Source organism: Pipistrellus kuhlii, unplaced genomic scaffold, assembly GCF_014108245.1.
Source record: "Pipistrellus kuhlii isolate mPipKuh1 unplaced genomic scaffold, mPipKuh1.p scaffold_m20_p_8, whole genome shotgun sequence".
NCBI classification, from domain to species: domain Eukaryota; kingdom Metazoa; phylum Chordata; class Mammalia; order Chiroptera; family Vespertilionidae; genus Pipistrellus; species Pipistrellus kuhlii.
In genome coordinates this window covers 57,423,598-57,450,147 of record NW_023425584.1, presented here as the reverse complement: position 1 = coordinate 57,450,147, position 26,550 = coordinate 57,423,598, and the positions used below count along the sequence as shown (strand labels likewise).

At 39.1% G+C, this 26,550-nt stretch overlaps 1 protein-coding gene across 14 annotated transcripts in view; it reads left to right on the top strand.

Moving 5' to 3' along the window:
* RAPGEF2 (Rap guanine nucleotide exchange factor 2) overlaps nt 1-26,550 on the top strand; it is a 226,943-nt gene that overhangs the window by 89,559 nt on the left and 110,834 nt on the right. For 11 of the 14 annotated variants that reach the window (XM_036424416.2, XM_036424411.2, XM_045576279.1 and 8 more), the window contains exon 4: nt 5,385-5,468. The exons of 1 other annotated variant lie outside the window; for it this stretch is intronic. In XM_036424416.2, the coding sequence (XP_036280309.1) occupies nt 5,385-5,468 (84 nt within the window). Of the gene's footprint in view, nt 1-5,384; nt 5,469-23,456; nt 23,480-24,406; nt 24,642-26,550 lie in introns of those variants that run through there. 2 more of the 14 variants (XM_036424419.2, XM_045576280.1) reach the window with 2 other exon arrangements.

Genomic DNA, 26,550 nt, shown 5'->3' with positions numbered 1-26,550 from the left:
TGGATAAATTATGTAATAACTCTAGTGAACGTTTGCTATAGTCTCTATGTAACATTTAATCTAGATCTTGGTGACATGTATTGTACTTTTTAAATGTGATTGAAATCTATAGAATAGTTATTTTCATTTAATGAGCATTGCTCATTCAATCCTTACAGCAGCTCTCCTAACTCGCTGAAGCCCACAGAGAAGGGTAATCTGCCTTAACTTCCTTGTTCTCTATATTTCACTTCTGTTGACCAACCCTTGGTGATAAGATGACCATTGTAAAAGCAGATTAAAATAACTTTATAAAATAGATCCTTTTCCTTTTTATTCCACTGTCGTTAACTTATTTGAAAAAATTTAAACTATTCTTGCAGCTGACAAAACACATTTTTACTTGACATAAATCAGTATTAGTAATAATGCTGTCATCTTATGTTAAGAATGACAGTTTTCCTCCACCCCTAAACTAGGTAAATGATTGTTCATTACAAAAGCTGATGATTAAAAGCTGAGGAGAAGGGGTATAAATAATTGTTTTTGAAGTATTTTGCATTTGCATTTGAGAAGTCACTTTACTTTTATGGCTTCCTTGGAACAACACTCTATTTGACAAATTTTAAAAATATTTTCTTGAGGCCATCAGTAGTTATGAAATTGGGTAAGAGTGGACTTGGGGAGAAACAGTGATCAACTGCTGATTTGCTTTGGAGGCAGAGAGCAAAATGAAAATGATTAGGTGATAGTGATTGCTGTTTTAAATAACTTAGGTATTTAGAATTGGAAATAGAATTGAATGTCCTTGGAAAACTTTTGAAATCTATTTACAGAGGAAAAAAAGGTCTCGGCAGAGACTGCCCGAGACCCCTTTGCAATACTTCCATGTGATTCGCTGGGATCTGAGAGAAATCTATGTTCGTAATTGAAAAAGAAAAAAAAAATTTAATAAAGAAAAGAAACGGGGTGTGCTTTGCCCTTCCTTCCCATCCCTTCCTCCTGCTAGAATGTGGATGTAGTGGTGAGATTTGGAGCTGCCACCTCAGCATAAGGGATGGAAGCCACGGGTTGGGAATGAGGGAGCCACACAATAGAAAGGGCCTGGGTCTCTCTACCAGGATGCCGCCGTGTCTCCCTTAGGCTGGTGGTGCTCAGGCTGTTCTGTGTGAGAGAAATGAACTTCCTTCTCGGTGAAGCCATTGCTATGCTTAGCTTTTTGTTTTAATAGGAGCAGAGCCCGTAATTAAACCTGACTATAAAATAAAATAAAATCACACATGGCAAAAAGCACAGCAAACAGTTGAAGCATAAGCCACGGTACTCCTTGGGGGAAACGGTACTCCTGTTTTCAAAAGGTTGATGTTACTGAGTTTTAATATATGTTTCCACATAAGAAAAAATTAACACACCTTAATAGGAAATCAGCTAGAAGTTATAAACTGATTTCACAGGAAAATACATAGATGTGGCTCGCAAAATAAGAAAAAAGTGTGCTCTTGTAACAATAAGAAAAAGAAATGTAAAATTACACTAAGATATCGTTACGGAACAGAAAGAGTTTGTCCACCCAGCGCTGGCAGAGCCAAACACTGAACGCTGAGGATTGCAGTGGGGGCGGATATTCGCTGTTTTATGATAAATGGCAACACCCAGGCGAATGTGGAGCTAATGCTCCAAAGCCCTAAGGCCCTGATGGTGTGTAGGTTACAGATTATGAGGCCAAAATACAAACCACTGTTGGTGTGGGGCTCGGGGTCAGGCCGGGAGCTGATGGATTGGAGGTGAGGTGCAGATGATAAAGCATTTCTTCAGATCCTGAGACAGCTCTGAGGTCTTTCTAGGATCCCTCTGTCTGGTTTTCATGGTATTGTTCCACCTTAGGGCTCAGGAGCTGAGACATAACTTAGGGCAAGTCGTTATCTTTAGCCTGCCAGAGGTCCAGGGTGCATGCCCCTCAGTGAGGTCCGGGACCAGACCATTAGTCAGGTCCGGCTACTGCCTTCTGCTGCCTCGGGGGTTATCTGGGGGAAGGGAGGCCAGGGCTCCGAGGGGTATATCCACGGTGGGACAAAAGTAGGTTCACAGTAGTGAGTACTCAAAACAGAGCTGATTCTTGTATTATTATTTATGAGTTATTGTATTACTTTCCATATGAACAACTAACTATAAGCCTGCTTTCCCCACCCTGTATGTGTATGTAGAGAGAGATGATGTCTAGAGCTAGGATTTAACGCTAAATCCAATCAAAGTTATAAGGACCCTTGGTTTCAATATCATTTCCATCAAGCAGATGGGCAGAACCCCAGAAGTGTAATTAAAAGCCTCTGTGGTAGAAGGCCATGGGGCTTGCCCCGCACCCGCTGTGCTTCAGCCTCACCACACTGGCCTCCCTGCTGGGCAGTGTGAGCTGGTGGCCTCTGCCCTTCCACTTGAGATCCTCCTGCTCTGGGCCTGGAATGCCGGTTCCTCAGGGATCCTTCCACTTGGCTAATGCATCTCCTTTGCTCAAGTGCTCTTCTCAGAGAGATTGTCTTGATCACCCATCTAAAACTGTAACACTCTACCCCTTTTTCCTTACCCTATGCTATTTTTCCCTCAGGAGCACTGACTTAAAATGTTTTCAGTTTATTAAGTTTTATTAACTAGAGGCCCGATGCATGAAATCCGTGCAAGAGTAGGCCTTCCTTCCTTCCTCCTCCTCCCGCCCCCCCCCCCCCCTCCTGCTGCCAGCACTGGCTTCCCTCTGGCACCTGGGACCCGGGCTTCCCTCATAGTCTGGGCTTCGTCCGGAAGGTTGTCCATAAGGACGTCTGGTCTAATTAGCATATTACACTCTTATTATTATATAGATAACCTGTATTGTCCCACCAGAATATAAGCTTTATGCAAACAGGGATCATTTTTGTTGTTGTTCTCTGAAGTATTCTAAACAACTTGTATAGCCTTCATCATAAAATTATTAAACATTTGTTGAATAAATGTAACACAGAATAGGAAAGATAGTCCATGATCTCTATATATAACATGCAAATTGTCCCCTTGGGAGTTTGACTGGGATACCTGGAGTGTGATCGCTCACTATGACATACGCTGATCACCAGGGGCAACATGGAATGAAGGAAGGCCTTGGCCGGCAGCCGGGGAAGGAAGGCCCTAATTAGCCCTGATCGCCAGCCAGGCCTCCGGACCCTACCTGTGCACGAATTTCGTGCACTGGACCTCTAGTATTATAATAATAATAATTATGGTGCCAGGTGGATACTAGAAATATCAGGTGGGACACTTTGTAAAGTATATTATTTTCTAACCACTAGGCTGTGTACTTAAAACCCATACAAAATAATATTGTGTAAACTGTAATTGAAAGGTAAAATTTAAAAAATAAAAAAAATAAAGTCATCTGTTGTCAGCTATCCTCCAGAGATAATAAATGTATGTTGTTTTAAGCTGTTAAAAAATGTAACAAGCTGCTCCAGCAGGTTTTGCTCAGTGGATAGAACGCTGGCCTATGGACTGAAGGGTCTCAGCTTTGATTCTGGTCAAAGGCACATGCCTGCATTGTGGGCTCAGTCCTCAATAGGGCATGTGCAGGAGGCAGCTAATCAATGATTCCCTCTCATCATTGATGTTTCTATCTCTCTCCCTCTCCCTTCCTCTCTGAAATCAATAAAAATTTATTTTATTAATTTTTTATTTATTGACTAATTGATTAAGGTATTACAAATGTGTCCTTATTCTCTTTTTGTCCCTTCATACCCTCACCATCCTGGTGTCTGTGTCCATTGGTTATGCTTTTATGTATGCATACAAGTCCTTTGGTTGATCTCTTCCCCTTACCCCCACCCTCCCCTACCTTCCCTCTGAGGTTTGACAGTCTGATAGATGCTTTTCTGTCTCTGGATCTGTTTTTATTCATCAGTTTATGTTGTTCATTATATTCCACAAATGAGTGAGATCATGTGAAATGTAACCAGCTGTAATGTAAGGCTGTGGTGAAGCAAGTAGGCAAATAAATTCTTAATCACTTATGGAAGACACTATAACAGGATTTATCAGAATGACAGGGTATGTACTCTTTGGCCCAACAGTTGCACTTCTAGATACTGGTTATAGTTACTACTATATATACAAAATGACTCATTGTGGTTTTAATTTTTTGAAAATAATTGCATGCTGTTAAAAACAACTGAAATGACCGAGTAAGGGGTTACTTATGTCAAGTATGGTGTGTTCAGAAGACAGCAATCTGATGCCAAGATTTCTAAGGTTTAGCACAAAGGAAAGAGCACTGTAGAGTATACTATCTTTTCTGTAAAAAGGAAATAAACAATGGTGGAGGGAATATGAATAGGTGTCCATGTTTATGTGCATACTAGAGGCCTGGTGCATGAAATTCATGCATTGGGGGAGGGGGGGAAGGTGGGGAGTATCCCTCAGCCTAGCCTGCACCCTTTCCAATCTGGGACATTCCTCTCACAATCCAGGACTGCTGGCTCCCAACTGCTCACCTGCCTGCCTTCCTGATTGCCCCTAATCGCTTCTGCCTGCCAGCCTGATCACCCCCTAACCACTCCCCTGCCAGCCTGACTGATGCCTAACTGCTCCCCTGTTAGCCTGATTGCCCCTAACTGCCCTCCCCTGCAGGCCTAGTCACCCCTAACTGCCCTCCCCTGCAGGCCCAGTTGCCCCCAACTGCTCTCCCCTAAAGGCCTGGGTCCCCCCTAACTGCCCTTCCCTGCAGGCCCAGTCACCCCCAACTTTCCTTCTCTGCCGGCCTGGTCACCCCCAACTGCCCTCCCCTGCAGGCTTGATCACCCCCAACTACCCTCCCTTGCAGGCCTGGTCCCTCCCAACTGCCTTCCCTTGCTGGCCGTCTTGTGGTGGCCATCTTGTGTCTACATGGGGGCAGCCATCTTTTTGCATATTATTCTTTTATTATATTAGATAGGCTGCATGAAGAAGTTCTAAAACAATATCCAAGAAGTGTGGTGGAGAAATGGGGGAGCTTGGTAGACAGGGAAAGGGTTGGGAAGACAAAGTTTTACTGTTTATATCTTTATATATTTTTTGTTTTATGAAGCAATGGAAAGTATTTTCAGTTTAAAAAAAATTAAACTAAAAAAAATAAAACTGGGAATGATCAATGTTAAATGTTCAAGGAACATTTAAAATATTTAAATATACTGACAAATATCCTTAGCTTATTTGGGGGATAGAAAATAATTTAAAAAATGATTCCAATTGTCAAATAATGGTATTTTTTATGGACAAGTTTTATACTATTTCATTGTCCTTTATGATTCTGAAAGTAATATGGCTACTACACTTTGTGCTGTGTATGTTTTTGTTGCTGTTGTTGTTGTTATGGATAATCATCTGATTCTATTCCCTTTTCTTTTCAGTCCTGATGATATTGGGACCTGCTGGTATATTCTTCTCTCTGGTTCCGTGTTCATTAAGGAATCCATGTTTCTTCCAAGAAGCAGGTATGGTATCGACAATCTCTAATAGGTTATCCATGGAGCTTGAAATCCTCTGGCAGGATTGAGTTCTTTTATAGAATTATTTTCTCTTCCTATTTCCTCCTCTGAAACAAAGCAAATCAGTGCCTTTGGGTGTTAAATGCATAAGTCTTGTAAGAAAAGACTGTTTTATGTTGTAAACACTGTTCCAATCTCTTTAACAAAGGACAGGAACAAAAGACATGCTGGTGACATGTCCATTTGTTACATGAACATGTCAGGCTAATTTAGGACATGTGTGTTCATAGAGAATAAAATCTGCCTCTATTGCAGGCAATCTCATAAGCATCCAAAGAGAGGAAAAGAAAGTTCATTGAGACCACATGGGACTAGCAATGGAAAGCCAGGAACTGTGGTTGACTTTTCTGCCTCTCAGGACCATATGGTCTCTCAATTTTGCATCTGTCTGTAGACCAGCTTCCCGCTCTCTAAGGCTATTAATGTCTTTCTCCCTGTGACTTTGGCTTGTATGTGCCAACTGTTGATTTATGACCTTATGTCCCTACTGTTTACACCATTTGACTGCAGTGCCTGTGTCTTTCCTTTGGATTCTTCTGGCTACCGTCTGATTGGCTTGGCATGGCGCCGATGTGTTCCAGATCCAATCAGCTATGGCCAAAGAGAATTAGGACTCATCTGTTATAAATAATGGCAGTGTGTTTCCAGGTTCCCTGAGTGAGGGTATCAGCTACTAGGTTTCAGTAGTTGTGTTTTCCAATTGTGTGTTTTCCAGAAATACATATTTTTATTTTGACTCAAGATTTAAAAAAAATTTAACTGCTTAAATATCTTTCTTTCAAATTATTAATTAAATACTTTATTTAAATGACTAAATTTATTAAAGACAAGTTCTCTCCCTCCTTACCTTCTATCACCTAACCCTGTGGTCGGCAAATTCACTAGTCAACAGAGCCAAATATCAACAGTACAATGATTGAAATTTTTTTTTGAGAGCCAATTTTTTTTAACTTAAACTTCTAAATAGACTCGCCCAGGCTGTGGTATTTTGTGAAAAAGCCACACTCAAGGGGCCAAAGAGCCGCATGTGGCTCGTGAGCTGCAGTTTGCCGACCACGAACCTAACATAATAATAAAATATGTTAGGTCATAATGGGTCAAGGGCATGTTAAGAATTTATTTTAAAGATGTAAACAAATGTTTATAAAAAGAATCAGTGAGATGGGGAGAGGTAATGTGGTCCTGGGTGTGGTAAGAGAAGGCACTGAGATGGGTGGTTGGCGGCCAGCATTGTGGTGAGACAGTGCCAGGGACACATTGCTGTCTCATGAAACACAATCTCTGGTGCAATCCCAATGCCTGTTCGCCCTTCCACTTCCCGGAGATCAGATTGGCAGGCGTTATTCCCTTTGGAACATGGCCCCATGAGAGGGGGAAGCTCAGTCAACTGTTTGTTGTTCTCAGTAGCAGTAGTTATCGTAATAGTATTTGCATTGGTGGTGGCAATAGTAGTGCTAGAAGTAGCAATAGTTGTTGTAATCAAATGATGAAGGAAAAATAGCTTAGTCTTTGGGAGTGCTTTCTGTTTGCCAGGCACCATTTTAAATGTTTGAAACATTTATATGTATTGAATTGTTTAATTTTACAACTGTCCTTTGAGGCAAATATCATTTTTACCTGCAATTTAGGACTGAAGAAACTCGGGTAGTGTGGAATTCCTAGAATTCTGCCTGGAAAGCTTGCAGTGACCCTCTGAAACAGTTCCTGTAATTCTAGAATCCTCGTTCCCAGAGGAATAGAGAATTGAACAGCGACACTTTTCTACTCCTTCAACACAGAACCTGCTGTTTGGTTCCTAACTTGGAGGAAGGTGTAGGAAAGAATATTTAAGGATTGGCATATTTTTAAAATTAATGTAAAATGTAATAATAATTATATAAATATAAATTTTCACAGATAAAGAGAAGGAAAAGCGTCACTTCAGATCTCTCATCCAAGATAATCAGCTTTTAATATTTCAGTGTTTTTCCATCTTGTCTTGCATGTACATGTTGCACATGCTGAAGAACATACCTTATAAATAATTTCATGTCTTTTTTATTTCAATAAATTTATATATATATGCATTGCTTCATAACATTAAAAACTCTTTGCAAAGACTTACTCTTCCTGCATTTTAATATCCATTTAAGGTTCACTTATTTGAACTTTGCACAAGTTAAGTTATGCTCTAATGAATGTGATTTGAAATGGATGCATCTTACAGAGAACAGAGCTAGTGGCTCCCAATCCTCTTGTGGCAAGGTCTGTTGTACGAACTCCGTCTGCAGCCCACGGCGCTAGCACCCTGGAGGAGTCTGAGGTGGTCCTCCCGGACTCCCAGCCGTCCTCAGCTCATCAGGCAGCAGCTCGTTCCCGTGAGGAACAGGAACCTAATGTTCAGAAAGCTGTTGTTCTAGGGGAGAGAGGACTTGCAGTTCAGACCTATTTCATGAACACATGTTTTGGACTCTCTGTCTAATTATTTTAAAAGATGACATAAGTCACTCTTCCCCTGGCTGCATGTCAAATGCTTGCAAGTCAGCACGTTAATGGGGTGAGGGAAGGAATGGTGTTTCAGGCTGAGTGACGAGCTGGGACTATATATAGGTTATTCCCTCATGCTGCACCTGGTGACATTTGCTCTTTCCAAGTTGTTTGTTTCCTTTGGAGATGTTGCCTTCGGAGGAGTGCGGAGACTGTTTTAATGTGGAAGAGTCTCTATGCTGCGCTTGGCTACAAGTTGACATTAATGGGTCACATATATTTTTCTCTCCAGAAAATATTGAGGTTTGGTTAAAGTATAATATGGCTTAGGTGTTAGTAATAGCCTGCTGGTTTTATAAAATCACGAATTCACAGATGATTCTTCACATTTACCATGATTTTATGTTAGCCTAGAAATTGGTTATCAGTTTATATGATACACAATTTGATCACTGTCTTGAAAATTCTGGCTTATTTTAACAGGTAACATACCCTTACTAGTAAGTGATAAATCAAAGTACTTTGAACAACAGTTTCATATTTTTTTGACCATTTCTCATGAAATTGCTTTGAGACCGATAGCATCACTTGAGAAGGGAGTTCCACATGGCAGGAAATCTGTCAGTTGGCTTCCAGACTTCATTAGCTGTATTGAATTCCTCAATTGCCATTTAAGTCAGCCTTCTATGATTTTTGTTATTTAAAAATTTATTCATTTTCTCTTTACACGGAGAAAAGTTGTTTTGGTTGATTATTTTTACTTTGGTTGTTCAAACATGAATATTATATTCCTTGATGAGGTTTATAACATTTATGGAGCTTCTGACTTTCTGTGTGACTTCCAGGGACAGCTTCCCCACTCTCCCTCATGCCGAGCCATTCCAGTGATACAAATGTTGTTTTTGTGATTTTTCTTGTAAATCAAATTGACTTATCAAGTTTTGAAACATTGGTATATGTACAAGTGGCTATAATAATATGGTGTTATATGTTATGTCGCCCTAAGATAGAGCTAACATCTTTATTTGGAAATATGATTTTTCTTCTTGCAGCAATTTATGATTTATAGTTCTGATTTCCTTAAAGTCTTAGTTAAAAGTAAACTCAGTTTCTTTGTATGATCAGAAAGATAGTGGGCAAAGGTAATTTAGGGATGCGGCAAAGGTTGTTCTGATTCTCATTTAGGAACTTGCCATAGGGGACATTGGCCAGAGAGGACTATCCCAATGGTGTAAACTCTGTGTTCTTCCTGTAGGCAAAGTGGTGCGGCCACTAAGATGTGCAAGTTGTGTGCTGCACGATTCTAGGACATGCTATTGATACCCATAGTCATGGTAGGTTGATATGTTAGGACGGTGACAGGCAGAAAGCAGTGACTTATCTTGAAAAGGTATTTTTTTCAAAGGCATCATTTGCAATAGCAGTGGAGCTGGAAAGCAGGAGATGAAAATAATCTTATAGAAAGTTGCAGGTTTGGGAATGGTTTTCCTTAATGTATTTTTGGTTCTGCATAAGGGCAGGAAAATATTAATAATGTTTATTGCCCTCCTGTGGTCTAAATCAGTGTGTTTAAGGCACTTCAATAAAAATGGTTATATACTTCAAAATCTCTCACTTCTAAAACTGCCTGGCTCTTTACATGTTGAAGCCTATTTTATAGTAAAGTCACAATATAATAACTTGGACAAATGTTACTTTTTGGCCGCTGTTTTCTTTGAAAGGTTGAGAATTCTAGTTTAGATATTAAACATAGTTTAAGGCTTAGACTGTGTTTCTAAACTTTCAACTTGGTGTTTGGATTATTTGTTAGAGAAGGGAATAGTTTACCTGGGTTGTATATTAACTCATAGAGTTAGGATCTTTTTCTACTAATATAGAAATCGTTTTTTACATCTATTTGCAAAAAACACAAAACATTAGATATTAATGATGACAGGAAGTGCCGGTTTGGCTCAGCGATTAGAGCGTCATCCCTTGAACCAAAGGGTCGCAGGTTCAATTCCTGGTCAAGGGCCCTGATAAGAATGCTTGTGGGAGATAACCAATTGATGTGTCTCTCTTATGTCTCTCTCTTGCCTCCATCCCTCCCTTCCACTCTTTCTCTAGAAATCAATAGGGGAAAAATATCCTTGGGTGAGAATTAAAATTAAAATAATAAAATCAACAAAGACATGAAGCATTATTGTTATACAGATACTTCTTTGAATATATGTTGGTCACAGTCCTGGAAAAGAATCACTCATTAAAACATGGAACCTGGTTTTCTCAATTGAATCAATTTTACCATAGAGGCTGCCCAGAAGGGACCTTTTAATAGAAATTGCCTTACGCACTATATATTTAAATCATAAACAATATTTTTATTATTGCTCTGGCAGTAAAAACAAACAAACAAACAAAAAAAAACAAAAAAAAACACCTTTATGTGTGTTTCACAAATAGAGCATAGAGCAGTTGGTAAACAAACTCTTCACTTCTTATCAATGTGGGGCCAGGATAGGGGCAGTAAAGTTGAAGGGAAAGGTAAACTCATGCTGGCTATAAGTCTCGGAAAGTGGAAGACACCAAGAGAAGGGTTGTAATTAAGCCCGGGAGCCAGAGGGATTAGGGTCAGTCACCTCTAGAGAGGGCTGGGCTTCCAGTGCATGACGTGAAGGTCCGGCTGCCAGGTTGTGTCAGGGGCAGACGGTACAAACGTCCTGAGAAATGATGTCTCTTGTCTGGCCAGCACTATCCGTTGAAACTGCTGAAATGCCACCAGAAGTTAGGATTGGTTCCTGGGTCCCCTTTAATGTTTATGGATTCTTCTGTCTCATTCTAAACTAGATTTGGTAGAGTTCAAATTTTGAGGCATGTTTCCATGTTATTTGAAATATTGATTGAAACTTGTATTAAGTCCTCTTTACTGTTGGTATCTGCAGTATGTTTTGGAGGATACAAAGGAAGCAAGATGGCTTACTCCATGCCGTCATGTAGCTTAATTTTTGGTTGGGGAGAGGAGGCAGTTTTATGCGAAACATGAAAAAAATTGCCCAGGTTTCATTAAACAATATAGTATAAATTGATATGTTAAAGACTTTTCAAAGATAGGGGTGTTTTGTGGGTGGTAATTAAGGGTGGCTTTAACTTAGGGAAGTGAATTTTTTTTTTTTTTTTTTGAGGGGGGTAAGGGGTTTATGATTTAGATTGCTGGGCAGTGGTTGGAGGTGAAATCTGAGTGTAGTCAAGAGCATGAATGAGTAATGGTTCAGAAATAGGATTGAGACCGAAGTGAAGGCACAAGGATAGCATCAAATTATCTAGAATAGAAATGCATTTTAGGCCATAAAATAGCTGGGAAGGCATTAGTGATTTTGGCATTAATGAGAAGTCTAGTTTACAAAGCTGCATAACTTGGCAGACTGTTGGTGAATAAAGTCTCAGGTAACGGCAGGAAGTTGAGAGAAATGCACACATCATTTATTTGTACTATGTTGAAAGTGCCCACTTGCCATTAGTGCTTCTCTTTCATTGAGACCAAATATATCCACAATTTAAAAATTAAAATTTTGCTATGGTCTTCTCCAAGATCATGTTTTAAATTAGAGCTGGCAGCTTTCATGAAGATAAGTGGGAAAACAAGACATTTAACTAATCAGTTCTGAGAGGCTGAAATACTATTCTCATTATGATTCACATGACAAACAATGAGCTACTTGAGTTTAAAAAGCACAGGCCTACTTTATGCTTGCCAGTGCTATGGGGTAAGTTAATTGATTGTGCTGAGAACTTGGTGTTTTTATAGTAATGAAAAAGAGAGAAACAATGGGCCAACAATTCTATATGCAGTAGAGACTAAAGACACATTAGATAGTATTTCTTATTTTATGTGAAGAGCTATATAGGAATAGAAAAATCATACTCTTTAAAGAGTATAAATTTGTTATATCATGTGACACCTTTTTGGAGAAGGGAGTGTGGCATTTTAAAAATAACTCATTAGTGAATTAAGTGATGGAAAGGTGGGTAACTTTACTGGACATTACATTTATCCAAAAGGTATGAAGAAAAATGACATTGGAGTTCTGAAAATGGCATATTAGAGGCAAGATTGTCCTTTAGGTCTTGGCAAAATCACAGCAATGGGAGCACAGGTTAAGCATGAAAGGGAAAGAGTGGTTATTGAAGAAGGAATGGGAAAAATAAAATTTAAAAACTCCACAAAAGAAAAATGATAAATCATCTTAAACTGTCCTCACTGAGTTTTACCAATGATGTTTTGGTCTTACATGCTTTCTCTCCTGCCCTGGGGAAAAACCAGATTAAATGAAGTGATGCATAAGTTAAGAAGTTTTCTTTATAGCCAGCATTGTTAGAAGCTATTTATTTCTTTAAATGAAAAACGTGTTCCTTCCCTTCCATGAGAAAACGTAAGACCTTGTTAAATTTATATTTGGAATGACCTAAAGTTAATGGATGATGGCAGAATTAGTAAGCACTGACAAGTTGTATAAGGACTCATTATCTCAGGCATTGTCTTATATTACCCATTATCACATTATTTTGTAAAAGCAGTTGTTTGGGGGCCTGTAAATAGTTGGCCAGCTAATGACAATAGTCAGTAAATAGAAATGTTACTTCTATGTTAACTTAAAAATGTTCAACTTGATTTATACATAGGAACACCTGTATCATAAAAGGCCTGTGGTCATGATGCCATCATGGTGTCACGACCAACTACCAGACTCACCAGGAGGTGCATTGATGGGCCCCGTGGCGGGAGGGACTTCTGGAGCATGGCGGCTGCCAGCAGCGTCCACAGAACATGCGAGGCTTTGTGGGGCGGTGGACATGGCCCTGATGGCAGATTAGGGCTAGGGGACCCTACACGTACACGATTTAATTGTGCACTGGGCCTCTAGCTTATGAACAATACACACACACACACACACACACACACACACACACAAATATGGATGTGTGTGTCTTCTACAGTTACTTCCCCCCACATCTACTCCATCGGCAGTTTAAAAAAAAACAACACCTGACATATCTGTATCAAGAGTATTCTACTACATAGGTTAAGTATTTACTAAGTTAGTGATAGTTATCAAGAATGAATGGTAATTGTATTGTCCTTTTAAAATATTAATGTGTAAAACCTAATCACCACAAGAAATAGTATCCTAAAAAACTTCATATCTTAAGAGAATTGTTTACCAAGAGGATTATCAAAAGTGATGAATACAATGACTGGAGCTAATTTCTAGAATTAAACATTACCTTAGACTACTGGTTGTCTTTTCAAGAGACTCATCAGCTTGATGCCTAATTAATATTAATGAGTCCTTCTATCCTGACCTGTCTTCTAAATGGCTCACCTGCAATTCTTTATACGCGGATCCTTGTCTTACTCATTTATCCTACAAATATTAAGTGCCTTTTATGTGCTGGCCTAGAATATGATGCAGCTTGTGTGTCATCAGAGCCAAGAGATAAAGTGCTGCTTTGAGAAGGAAGAGGGGTCATTTGTCTGGAGCTGCAGGATATAGAGACATCACTTTGGTTGAGGAGACAATAGGAAGATAAGAAGCTGGCCGAAGAGAAATTTCATCAAAACGAGGAATTTTATAGTGAAGAGAAGCAGGGAAACGGGTGGTGGCTGGGAGCTGTGAAATCAAGAGGAATTTGTTTCTTTACAATCAGAAGATGCTAGTGCGCGTTTGTATGTTGCTGGAGAGATTTAAGAAGAGTAAGTAGGTATGATAGGAAAGAGCGGAGGTCATTGCCCATGTGGATGAAACCCACAAGGCGGAGAGCTGTTAGCTTTGGAAAGAGTGGAAGAGCACCGCCCTTTTCACACAGGTTTGGCATAAAAGGCAGAGGTCCATACATTCGGGAGTTCAGTGGTGGGTACTGAGGAGTTAAAAGAGAGAGAGAGAGAGAAAGTTGTGAAACAAAGGTAATGCTGAGTGCCCACTTGATATGTGTGGTCATAGATTTATTGACTTTTTCGTATCAACTTTCAGCTGTTTAAGGGCAAGCATGGAGAAGGTGGGTGGTTGGGTGTTGCTGGAGTTTGTGCTTTGCCTGTTGCATACACTAAAGGAGATGCAGATGTAGGAGTTAAGGGTGTATGTGGAACACAAATTCATCTCCGTATGAATTTGCACCAGGTCCCTTGCACTCTAGATACCATATCTGGGACTCAACAAACACCTGCAGTTCTGCTTGACCACCTGCTTTCCCTATCGCTAATGCCTTTGATACCTTGCTTGTCACTTACTGTAGAAATTTCTGAGAGTCTCAGTTCTGACCTCACTTTTGTCCCCTGACATTTTTTTTTTTTTTTAAAGTAAATAACACTTCAGAGTTAGACTTGACAGTATGGATCAGATCAAATGCCTGAATCCACACACCCTTGCCTTTGTTCAGGTGTCGCCTGCTTTATTTAAGTAGCTCCCCATATGCCTTCAATCCTCCATAGTGTCACCATGTCATTGTTAAAAAGCACAGACATTTGTTGATCCCTTGTATAATGAGCTCAGATGACTTAAGCTAACATATTCCCTTTTAGGAATAATTATGTGGTAGCCCATGATTTATTGGATGTCAAGTTAATGGAGAGAAGAAGAATCAGGGAAAACAATGAGGCTGCAACATAATGGAAGAAGGAGTCTGGGGCAAGTTCCTGAGAAGCTGGAAATAGTGCATCTGTGCAGGAGTGCAGAGAGGAGGGAAGGGCAGTTGGCATATTGTTGGATGTTATTTTGCTTACTGTATCAATTACAGTTAGTTTTGGTTGCATAGACACAGCAGGAGCTAATTGTTCTATCGTGTACAAGAACCCAGAAAGTAGATGGTCCAGGATGGTCTGGTGGCTCCACAGTACGAAAAGTTTTACAGCCTTCCATATTCCGCCAGCTCATAGCTTCTGTCTTCAGGTCGTGGGTTCATAGCGCAGGATGGCTACCCACCTCCAGCTATGGTGTCTGCGGTGGAAGCCAGAAGCAGGAGGGAAAGTTAACTTCCATCCAGATCGGATTTTTTGAAACATCCCTTTTTATAGCTCATTGTCCAGAATGTAGTGTACAATTCAGGCCACCCAGGAGCCCAAGATATGTAGTGTTTTATTCCGAGATGCAATGTGCTGCACTAAAAATAGTAATATAAAAATACCCTTCTAAGGAGAATAGACAGCCAGTAGCCTCTGTTACACTTGCTCATTAGTTTTCCCTCACATTCTCTTAGTTTAATTGCATTTTTTTTTTTTAATCGCCAGATCATTCTTCTCCTTAGCCCTAGGCTCACACTCTATGAGCTTAGCCATACTCCTTCAAGTCTTGCATCACCCATAATTCCTACTTGTCCTACCTAAAGTTCACTCAGGTCCAGGTATTCCCATGACACATATGAGGTAAAGATATATATTAAAGATTTTTAAGGATATGCTGGGAAAGAGTGCCAAATAAGGCAAGTAAAATGATGACACCTGTGAACTAGGTTTGACTAGAGTTGATGTATTAAAGGGAGAGTTTAGTTCCACTTGATATAAATATAGTCTGTGTTAAATTTTAGATAAGATAGGTCTCTAGTAAACTACAGGAGTAGAGTTAAATATGTAAATGATAAAATGGAGTATACTAAAAATGTTCCCCAAAGGGAACATTAGTTGTACTTTCTGCTCCAGTTTGAAATGCCTTCATCCTGGATAGCTAAAGTAATTTTTTAAAGCATTTTTTTAGACCACCCCTGCCCTTTTAAATCATATTCTGATGTGATACCTGACGCACAGAGCAAAAACGGTTCTCTGGAGAGGGAGTTCAATTGCTGGATCAAGTTGGGAATTTGGTTGCTATAACTACAACTTCAAGATGTGCTATACGTATAAATGCAAGCTCTCGTAGTCCTTGGAATACTGGCTTTGGTAGTGTCTCAACAAAGTAAGTACATAGCCTCGCAGAGAGGGACTCTGCTGTTTCTGTGTGTGTGGTCAATGGGAATTTCAGGTCATCTTATGCTTGAGGGGTCTTCAGTAAGGGAATTTGTCATTGATGATCCTTGGTGAATATGAGTATGTGAGTTCACCCTAGGAATCCTTATTTGCAGTGATGTTTGGGTTTCTTTTGCAGAAGTAAATTTTATACCCTCAGTGGCCAGGTTATTATGATCTCTGAACGCATAATAATCTGACCACTCTGTATTTCAAAAAGGTTTTAATGTCTGCTGTGTGTGTCAGTGAAATACAGTATTTCTCAGTCAAATGTTTGAATTGCTTACCTGCTGTTAGCTGTAAAGGAATTCACTAGCCTTGCTTGTGCCAGTTATTTTGGAGGTGGGTGTGGACTGGAGGGATGTGTGAATTAATGTCTTACCCTATGAATTCAAAGTCTCTTACATATATAGCAACTAAATTTGTTTTTGTTTAAAGGAGAACACTTTCAGTACTGAGAACACTAACAAAATAACGAGAGGAAAGATATTGTTAAGAGAAAGATTGATATGTGAAGGAAATTATATGTGGTAAAATCAGGATGTCTTTATAAAACTAAAATTACAAATTAGTCAAAGTTCAGGGATCCTTTTTTTATTTTTATCATGAATTAAGTTATATATATATATACACACATAAAAAGTATATTAATACATTTATATAAAATTAAGTGTATGTTAAATCCAACAAAATTATATATATTTGAATGTTAAAGAAAATAAATTTATTCTATATTATTTATGTATTTTTTGGATGTACAGAAAATTACATATTAAAAGTTATTTGTTTCCTTAGATATTTCTGACTTTTGCCACACATTTATGGTTTCATAGGGGTTAGGTGTTTTTGCAATTAATTTTATTTTTTTATCCATGGCTTACTTTATGTTTTAAAACTATAAACGTCTCAGTGTGTTAGTTTCATTAAGCTAACTTTGTCAAACCCTCGCCTGCGTGGCTAAGGGTTGACCTATGAACCAGGAGGTCATGGTTTGATTCCTGGTCAGGGCACATGCTGGGGTTGTGAGCTCGATCTCCAGGAAGGAACGTGCAGGACTGGGTGAAAAGGTGAAGAAGGGATTGAGGAGTACAGATTGATAGTTACAGAATACTCATGATGATTGATATAAAAGTACTACAGCATAGGAAATATAGTCAATATTATTGTAATAACTATGTATGGTGCCAGGTGGCTACTTGAAATACCAAGGGGATCACTTTGTAAAATATATGACAGTTGTCTAAGCACTATGCTGAACCCCTGAAACTAATACAAAATAATATTGAGCCGAAACCGGTTTGGCTCAGTGGATAGAGCGTTGGCTTGGGGACTGAAGGGTCCCGGGTTCGATTCCGGTCAAGGGCATGTACCTTGGTTGCGGGCACATCCCCAGTAGGGGGTATGCAAGAGGTAGCTGATTGATGACACTCTCTCATCGATGTTTCTAACTCCCTATCTCTCTCCCTTCCTCTCTGTACAAAAATCAATAAAATATATTGAATATATATAAAAAATAATAATATTGAGTATAAAGTATAATTTTTAAAAAGTTGAATTTGTAAAAAGACTTTATTATTACTTAATTGAATATTATTATATAAATAAAATATTAGGGCATTGATCAAAATCTTCTAAATACTTTTCTATTTTTTTAAATTGTTTTGTTTTGGAGGAGCACAATATAATATACACATGATGTATTAGAGAATTGTATTCTTGAAACCTATATAATTTTATTAACCAATTTCACCCAATAAATTTTATAAAAAAGTAAAAATAAAATTATGTTTTTGTTTATTAAGGTGAATTTAGAAAACCATCATAAGTATTTATACTTAATTCAATTTTACAAATAGGAAAAATGTAAGTTGAAAGCATTTCATTTCATCAGTGTAAATCATGCGTATTCCAGGATTTGTATAGGTGTTTACAGTATGTTCAACAAAGAAGCGTGAGAGTGTCTTGAAATTTTGGGAACAGTTTGAGAAGGATAGGTGCTAATTCTTTGAGTGTTTGCTAAATTTACCCGTGAAGCCACCTGGCCCAGGACTTTTGTTTGTTGGAATTTTTAAATCACTACTTCAGTTTTGCTAGTTGTAATAAGTCTGTTCAGAATTTCTGTTTCTTCTTGATCAATTTTTGGAAGATTGCATTTTTCTAAGAATTATTCCATTTCTTTGAGATTGTCTAATTTGTTGGTATATATTTGTCCATATTTTCTTATAATTCTTTGTATTTCTTGGTGTCAGTTGTTACTTTATTTATTTATTTGGGGCCTCTCTCTGTTTTTTGATGAATCTGGTTAAAGGTTTATCAGTCTTGTTGATCTTTGCAAAGAACCAGTCCTTGGTTTCCGTGATCTTTTGTGTTATCTCTTTAGACTATTTCACTTATCTCCACTCTGATCTTTACTATTTCCTTCCTTCTACTCACTTGGGCTTTTTTATTCTTTTTTCTTGTTCTTTTAGGTGAAAGATGAGATCGTTTATTTGAGATTTTTTTTTGTGTGTGTGTGTTTTTTTTCCCTTGAGGTAGGCCTGCAGTGCTATGTATTTTCCTCTTAGGAATCTTTCACTGTGTCCCATAGATTTTGTGTTTTCTGTTTTCATTTTCACTTGTCTCACGGTGTCTTTCGATTTTCCCCTTGATCTCATTGTTAATACTACATTCATTGTTTAGTAAAATGTTATTTATCCTCCATGTGTCTGTGTGGTTTTCAGTTGTTTTTTTCCCCCTTGTAATTGATTTCTAGTTTCATACACTGTGGTTGGAGAAGATGCTTGATATGATTTCAGTCTTTTTAAATTTATTGAGACTTATTTTGTGTCTTAATATGTGGTCTATCCTAAAAAATGTTCTTTTTGCACTTGAAAAGAATATATATTCTGGTGCTTTGGGGTGAAATGCTCTGAAAATTTCAATGAAATCTATCTTGTCTAGTGTGTTAAGACTGCTGTTTCCTTTTTGATTTTCTGCCTAGATATATTCATTAATATCTATGGAATATTAAAGTCTCTCACTTTATGTCCATCAAGATTTGCTTTATACATTTAGGTGCTTCCTATTTAGATTCATAATTGCTTATAAGGGTTATATACTCTTATTTGATGCCTTTATCATTATATAATGTCCTTCTTTGTCTCTTATCAAAGTCTGCTTTGAAGTCTATTTTTTTCTGATATACATTTTGCTACCCCACCTTTTTCCTTTTTCTTCTCCCAGTACACCTTTATTGGTTTTAGGAAGAAAGAGAGAGAGAGAGAGAGAGAGAAGCAAAGAAAGGGGAGAGAGTAAGGAGAGGAAGGAAGAGAAGGGGAAGAAAGGAGAGAGAAACCTCAGTGATGAGAGAGAATCATTGATCTGCTGCCTCCTGCATGTTTGGGGGATCGAGCCCACAACCCGGGCATGTGGCCTGTCTGGGAATCGAACCGTGACCTCACAGCTTAACACTCAACCACTGAGTCACTGTGGCTGTTTTTTGTGCTTTTTTTTTTTTTTTTTTTTTTAATTACTTAAAATATGTTTCTATCTTTTAGTCTCTGTATGTCTTGTTCTAAGATGGGCCTATTGACAGTATACATATAGGTCTTGTATTCTTATTTATTCAGCTACCCTATGTCTTTTGATTGGAGCCCTTAATCTGTTTACACTGAAAGTAATTATTGATAAGTATGTATTTATTGCCATTTTATTCTTTATCACTATGTTCCTCTATTTTTTCTTTCATTTTGAATGAAATGAAATATCATTTTGTTGATTTCAGCGAGGAAGGGAGAGGGGGAAAGAAAGAAATATCAATAAAGAGAAAGAATCATTGATCATCTGCCTCTGGCACATCCCACATTGGGGATTGAGCCCACAACCCGGGCATATGCCTTGACCAGGAATTCGAACCGTGACCTCCTGGTTCATAGGTTGACATTCAACCACTGAGCCATACCAGCCAGGCTGCTAATTTGTCTTCTTCTTTTTTTTTTAAAATATATTTTATTGATTTTGTACAGAGAGGAAGGGAGAGAGATAGTTAGAAACATCGATGAGAGAGAGTCATCGATTAGCTGCCTCTTGCACACCCCCTACTGGGGATGTGTCCACAACCAAGGTACATGCCCTTGACCAGAATCGAACCCGGGACCCTTCAGTCCCCAAGCCGACGCTCTATCCATTGAGCCAAACCAGTTTCGGCTGCTACCTTGTCTTCTACATCACTGATGCTATGGGTACACCAATTCCAGCCACCACCCACTTAGTGACTTCAAATCTTTGTGGTGGGGTAGGGTTTCAGGGTGCAATTCAGGTGAATGAAGAAAAAATGGCACCTTCCCTAGAGATAAACAGTTCATTTTCTCCCCAGTTCTGTCCAAACTTCCTCAATAACCTTCCTAGAAAGTTTGTACCATAGGCCCAAACTGGCCATAGCTGGCCATAGCTGCTGACAGTTCTGCAGGGTGCAATCTTGACAGGGTGGGCATTAGGTGGGTGGGGCTAGTGGATCTTCCCTTTGGGAGGCGCACTGGTCAGGCACTAGGCCTGGAGGGATAGCCCTCCCCGCCAGAGCAACACCACTCTGTTTCTGACACCCCCTGAGTCACTGGGACCTCTACTCCAGAGCCAGGCAGCTGACTCTTCCGCAGGGCATGAGCTCAGCAGGGTGAAGCAACTGGGAGGGGGAGTTGGGCCATTGCATTTCCCCAGGCTGATGCCACATGGAGGGGAGTGCTTGTTCCAGGAAACATGGTTCCTGTGTGCACTGTGGGAGACTCAGCGCAGAGAGTCTGGGGGCTGTCCCTTTAGTTCTCTCTCCAAGCCACACACTCCATTATCTCTCCTCACATGACTTCAGTTTGCTCTGAGTGGCCCCCCTTCTGCTGGAGTCTTTTCAGAGGGCGCCTGGGTTTCTACCAGACTCCCATCTCACCCTAATGGACAAATTACTCGCTGATTCTAATGGCCAGATGTTATGTGGACACCTCTTTCCATCTCTGGTGCGTTGGACTTGGGAGCCCACATGTGGGTGCGGGGCCAGCCCTTTTCATCATTGCCCTGCTTACCAATCTTGATGTGGCCCCTTCTCTAAATTCTTGGTTATAAGATTTCTCTCCACCTAGTGTTTATCAGGTTGGTTATTCAGGCTGATTGCTCTATACTTTAGTTGTAATTACAGTTTGGTCCTGGGAGGAGGTGAGTGTAACTTTCACCTACTTCTCCAACTTGAATCCCTCTCTGCCTTTTTCTTAATTATGCAAAAGTAAAAACTTTGCATCTTAAAGAAGGTCCATTATGTTAATGTTTTCTTTTATAGTTTGTACTTTTGGTGTCCTCTTTAAGAAAATTTTTTCATAACCTTATGTCAAAGGCTTTCTCATGTTTTTCTAGAAATTTAATAGTTTTAGCTTTTCTATTTAGGTATGAGATACGTTTTGATTTAATTTCATGTATAATATAAGTTAAGGGTTAAGGTTTATGTTTTTCCATACAGATACTTAGTTGATTCATTAATGTGCCTGCGTACCATTTGTTGAAAATCAATTGACCATAGTTGTTTAGGTCTATTTCTGGAATCTTTCTTCTGTTCTAAATTGCTTCACATGTCATACAATACCACATTGTCTTCATTTGTGTTACTTTATAGTAATTTCTGAAATTACATAGTTACATCCCACCTTTGTTCTTTATAAAAATTGTTTTAACTTTTCTATATTTTAGCCTTTCATTTTAAAGTCAGCCCGTCATTGCCAAATGTTGTTAGGATTTGATTAGAATTGAACTGGATTTATAGATTATTTTGGGAAGGTTTACTGTTTTAACAATATTGAGCCCTCCAAACCATGAACCTGGTATATCTCATAATTTATTTGTCTTATATAATTTCCTTTTGCAAGATTAGCACTGCTTTATAGTTGTTAGTGTACAAATCATGCATACCCTTTATCAAATTTATTCCTAAGTATTTTATTTTTTATAAGTAATAGGTTTTTATTACCTCAGTTTATAAGAGAAGATCTGAAGCAGAGGTTAAACAATATGCCCATGTTACGTATTGGTAGAATTAGAAGGAAAAATTACGTAGAAAACAATTACCCTATAAAACAAAATGAAACAAGATAAGTATGGCTTATGAGTAATGCCCATGTTTCATTCAGATGCTTTAAATAAATTGACATTTGTTATTCGATATCTTTGTAAGAAATTATATATGTGTGTGAATGCACGTTTTTCCTTTCTCAGAAATGTGGTTTTTATTAACTTTCAAATTTTATTAATGCAGTATTAGTTAAGTAAACTGAATTATTTAGGTTCACCCTTAGATATGTCTATTATATCAATTTCTCTTATGGTCTCTGCCAAGTTTTTGGGAGGCTGATGGCTTGGTAGTGGTGTCATTCATATGACTTTAAAGAATATCAGACTTTTGGTTGGCATTCTTGAGATCCTGTTTGATTCTTGAGATCAGTTCAGGTTCTTTCTGACTTAGGGCTCACCTCAACAATTCATTTGAATTCATCTACCATTTTTCTCATTGACAAGTTACATAGATCTTTTTGGTCATTTTTAGATAATATTTTAGAGCTAAGCTTCTTTGTCCTCTTCCACACATACACGATACGCTGTGCGCAGTGCAAAGTGAACATTTAACAAAGGCATTTTTGGATAAAGGCGTGTTATGGACCATAACTTTTATACAAACTGATCAGCTGCCATCTGTGTGCGAAGCGCTTGGATCAGCAGAGACTTGCTTGTGCCACTGTGTAGACTGATAGCAGCAGATCAATTTAGCTGAGCTGTTCCCTCGCAGAGTGGTCACGAGGACATAGGCACTACCAAAGGGTAGTCCTCGTCCACCACTGTCCTTTCCCGGTTTAGATTGTGGCAAGGGAGAAAAACTGCTTGCTCTCTTCACCCCAACACAGCTGTGAGGTAAGCCCCGCCTTTTTACTCTTGAATGGAAAGACGGGAGGCAAGGCAGCTTCTTGCAACTTTCCCCGTATTGTTTTGATAGAAATTTATGCTCGTCTTTTCCATGATCATCTCTTCGGCCAGGCATACGATTCAGCATTCCTTTGGTGGAGAGCAGTGTGCGTAGCACAGCTTGGGTGAATTGTAAAGACAAAACTGTGCTGGAGAGCACAACTAAGGATTTGACCTTGAAGACTCACAGGAGAGTAGACATTGCAGATTTTCCTACTTGCCCTTGACTTAGAACAGAGTAGATAATGAATTAATGGGGATTGATAAAGAGCGCCTGTCAGGCAGCCTCTGAGGTCATGAGGCCGGTATGTGGAAGCAGTGCCCATACAACATGCGTGACACAGAGCTGCAGCCAGGAGGGGCGGGTGGGTCATTGGAGCAGGAAATTGGCCGTCAGAAGGAATGTTGGCTCTCTGCTCAAGCTCCTGCCGCTGCGAGGACTCTGAGAGAAAACACACTGGGAAATGGGGAGCGCGCACTGCTGCAGGGAAAAGGGCTCATGGAAGGTGGCAGTGCCAGTGCGTCACAGATACTGTTGAAGACAGTGCAGGTTAGATTTTTTTTTTTTTAAAGGAATTAAGATGTTAATAGCATAAATATCAAACGTTTAGTACTTCTGTGGTTACATAGCCAATAGGATACCGTGACTTGAACAGAGGGGAGGAAACACAGCTATGAGGCCCTCGCTTGTGATCCCCCCAACCCCCTGTGCTCTGTTTTTGTAAGCGAAGGTTAAATGTTGAGATTCACTGAGCAGCGGCACAAACCCCCGTTAATTTGTGCAGGGTGATGATTGTTAAAATATTTCTAAATGAGCCTTGAGACAAATTTAAGGAAGCTTAATTGTATGCTTAAGTAGCTACTACTGAAAGAGGATCCTGTTCAAGACCATGCTTTGTAAAAAGTTTTGTCATTTACACACACAACTTATACGTGTGCGTGGTGCGTATATGTTTTTGTTTTAAGTAGCTGTTATTTCCTTTTTTGCTGTTGTTGAGTGAGGACAAAATATTACAAAAAGATTAAATGCATTTTTACACTGTCTTTCAAACCACTTGCTTCTTACACGTCTGTTAAAATTTATTCCTGTATATTTTACTGATTTTTTTGAGAATGGAATTAATGGCATCAGCAGTTTCCTGTTAGATTGTTTTTCTTAAAGTTAGTTACTCCTCTGCTACCTAAAGACAATGTCTCAAATATTGTTTGTAAGTCCAAAATAAATAGATAGATTTCGGTTTAGGAGCATCGTTACAGTCATTTGGTCAGATTTTAAAGGAAGGAAGTAAGATTTAGTGACTGCTCATCATTTCCTAGAAATGAAAGCATGGACCATTCATATCTAGAGTACTACATGTTTAATCATTTTTGTGTGTTAGGATTGCCTGCCAGTATTCCCCCACAGGTTATATAGCCTGGCACGAATAAGTTTACATTCCAATACGAAGGAGGCATTGCATTCCACGGGGCAGTTCTGACGCACAAGAATGTGGAGGCCCATACAAAGGGCGCGTTTAGGGACCCTGGTCGAAGAGGCTTCTGTGCTCAGCGACTGCCTTTCGTGGAAACTCACTTGGTAGAAAGCGCTCTCGAATCCGCTGGGGTGGGGATCATGTGGCAGCAGAGACTCAGGACAGGATGGCCTGACCCGAGCAAGAGCCTGCGGCGCCCTGCATGGTGTGTCCCTGCCTGTGGGTATCTGTGAGAACTCGGTAAGACTTTATATTAGCAAACATCTGTGCTTGCTGGATGTGTGCCTTGAACTTGAATGTTTACCAGGCTATTCGTTTTTTTTTTTTTTTTTTTCTTCTGCACATTTTTGATATTATAAAGTCATTCATTTTTCTATCTGTGAAAATATTGAACTTATTTCAATTTTAGGAGCAATTTATAATTCTTAATTTGTACCGTACAAGAAGCTTAGCAAAATGTATGTAACGGGAATGCAAATCTGGATTGTTAAAAACTGTTTTTTTGAGGAATAGTTCCTAACTCAGTTGTGCTAAGGGAATCTGAACATTTAGGAATACTCTGCTTGTTACCCTGAAAGAGGTCAGGCTTCACAGTGTATTTACACAGAACAATTTAGAAGGATTTAAAGACAGTCTGTAATAATTAAATGTTCATGCAGTCTAGAATCAGAAGACTGTCAGCATTCTTAAATACATATACCATACTTCTCTCTCTCTCTCTCTCTCTCTCTCTCTCTCTCTCTCTCTCTCTCTCTCTCTCTCTTTCTCTCTCTCACTGTCTCTGATTTCATAGCCTCTTATGAAAGGCTGGTATCTAGTATAGAAAGGACTAATAGGCCTTTATGCTAAGTCTTTCAAATCACTTTCCTAACAGGCCAAGTCTCATTAGTAACTGTTACCTACATCTTGCTTGTTTTTGAAAGACAATTATTCATATATGTATATTCATATTTGTGTCTTGTACACATGTAGGAGGACTGAAATGACGAGAAGACTGTGATTAACTTGAAAAAATTTTTAATTCAAGGTTAAAAAAGAAGCTATGTCACTTTAAAAATTAAGGAGTTTAAACCTTAAAAATATCTTTGTTTATCTTGGTATGCGGTATTATGAGTGGCATTTCAAAGAAGCAGATGTTCCTCTGGTTGAAGTTCTGGCAGCAGCTGCCGAACAGGCCAGGCTTTTGTAGATTTGGCATTCAGATCTTTGACGAGTCCAGGGTAAACCCTTAGGCTCTTGGTGGTCATTTGTACTTTTGCTGCATTTGAAATCGCCTCCTAAATTCCAAAAGCTGATTTCTGTTTCTCACTTAACTAGCTAGTGTGTGAGCCTAGCCAACCTCTGAGAATCCACCACCCAGCAGAGCCCTGTTCCCCTCTTGTCCTTGGGCTGGTGCTGTTGGGGTAAATGTGGTCACTGTAGAGTACTCCTGAGGAGGCCCTGGAATTACTCCTCATATATGTGAAGCTTCAAAGATTAGATTTTTGTTTATGGTAAGAGATAGGAGTCCAACTTTATGTGCAAATACAGTTGTCCCATACATTGTTGAAGGTTTTTTTTTTTGTTTGTTTGGTTTTTTGCCTTAGTTTGTCTGCTCAGTGGTTAGAGCACTGACCCTCAGACTGAGAGGTCTTGGGTTTGATTTTGGTCAAAGACTGGTCGGGGCTCAACGAATTGATGTGTCTGCCCCCCTCCCTTCTACTCTTTCTGGAAATCAATGGAGAAAGTATCCTTAGGTGAGGATTAACAACAACAACGAAAAGAGAGAGAGAGAGAGAGAGAGAGAGAGAGAGAGAGAGAGAGAGAGAGAGAGAGAGAGAGAGAGAGAGAGAAAGAAGCTTTTCTTCCCTCATTGAATGAATGTCACTCCTTTATCAAAATTCATTGGCCATAGATATATGGGTTTATTTGTGGACTTTTCATTTTATTTCATATTTTCTGTCCTTGTGCTAGTACCACACTGTTTGGATTACTGCAGCTTTGCAGTAAGTTTTAAAATCAAGAAGTTTGAGGCCTGTGACTTTGTTCTTTTTTAGAATTCTTTGGCTAATTAGGGCCTCTTGCAGTTCCATATGAATCTGGAGATCAGCATTTCTATTGTGCAAAAAAGGCTTTTGGAACTTTATTAGGGATTGCATTGAATCTGTTA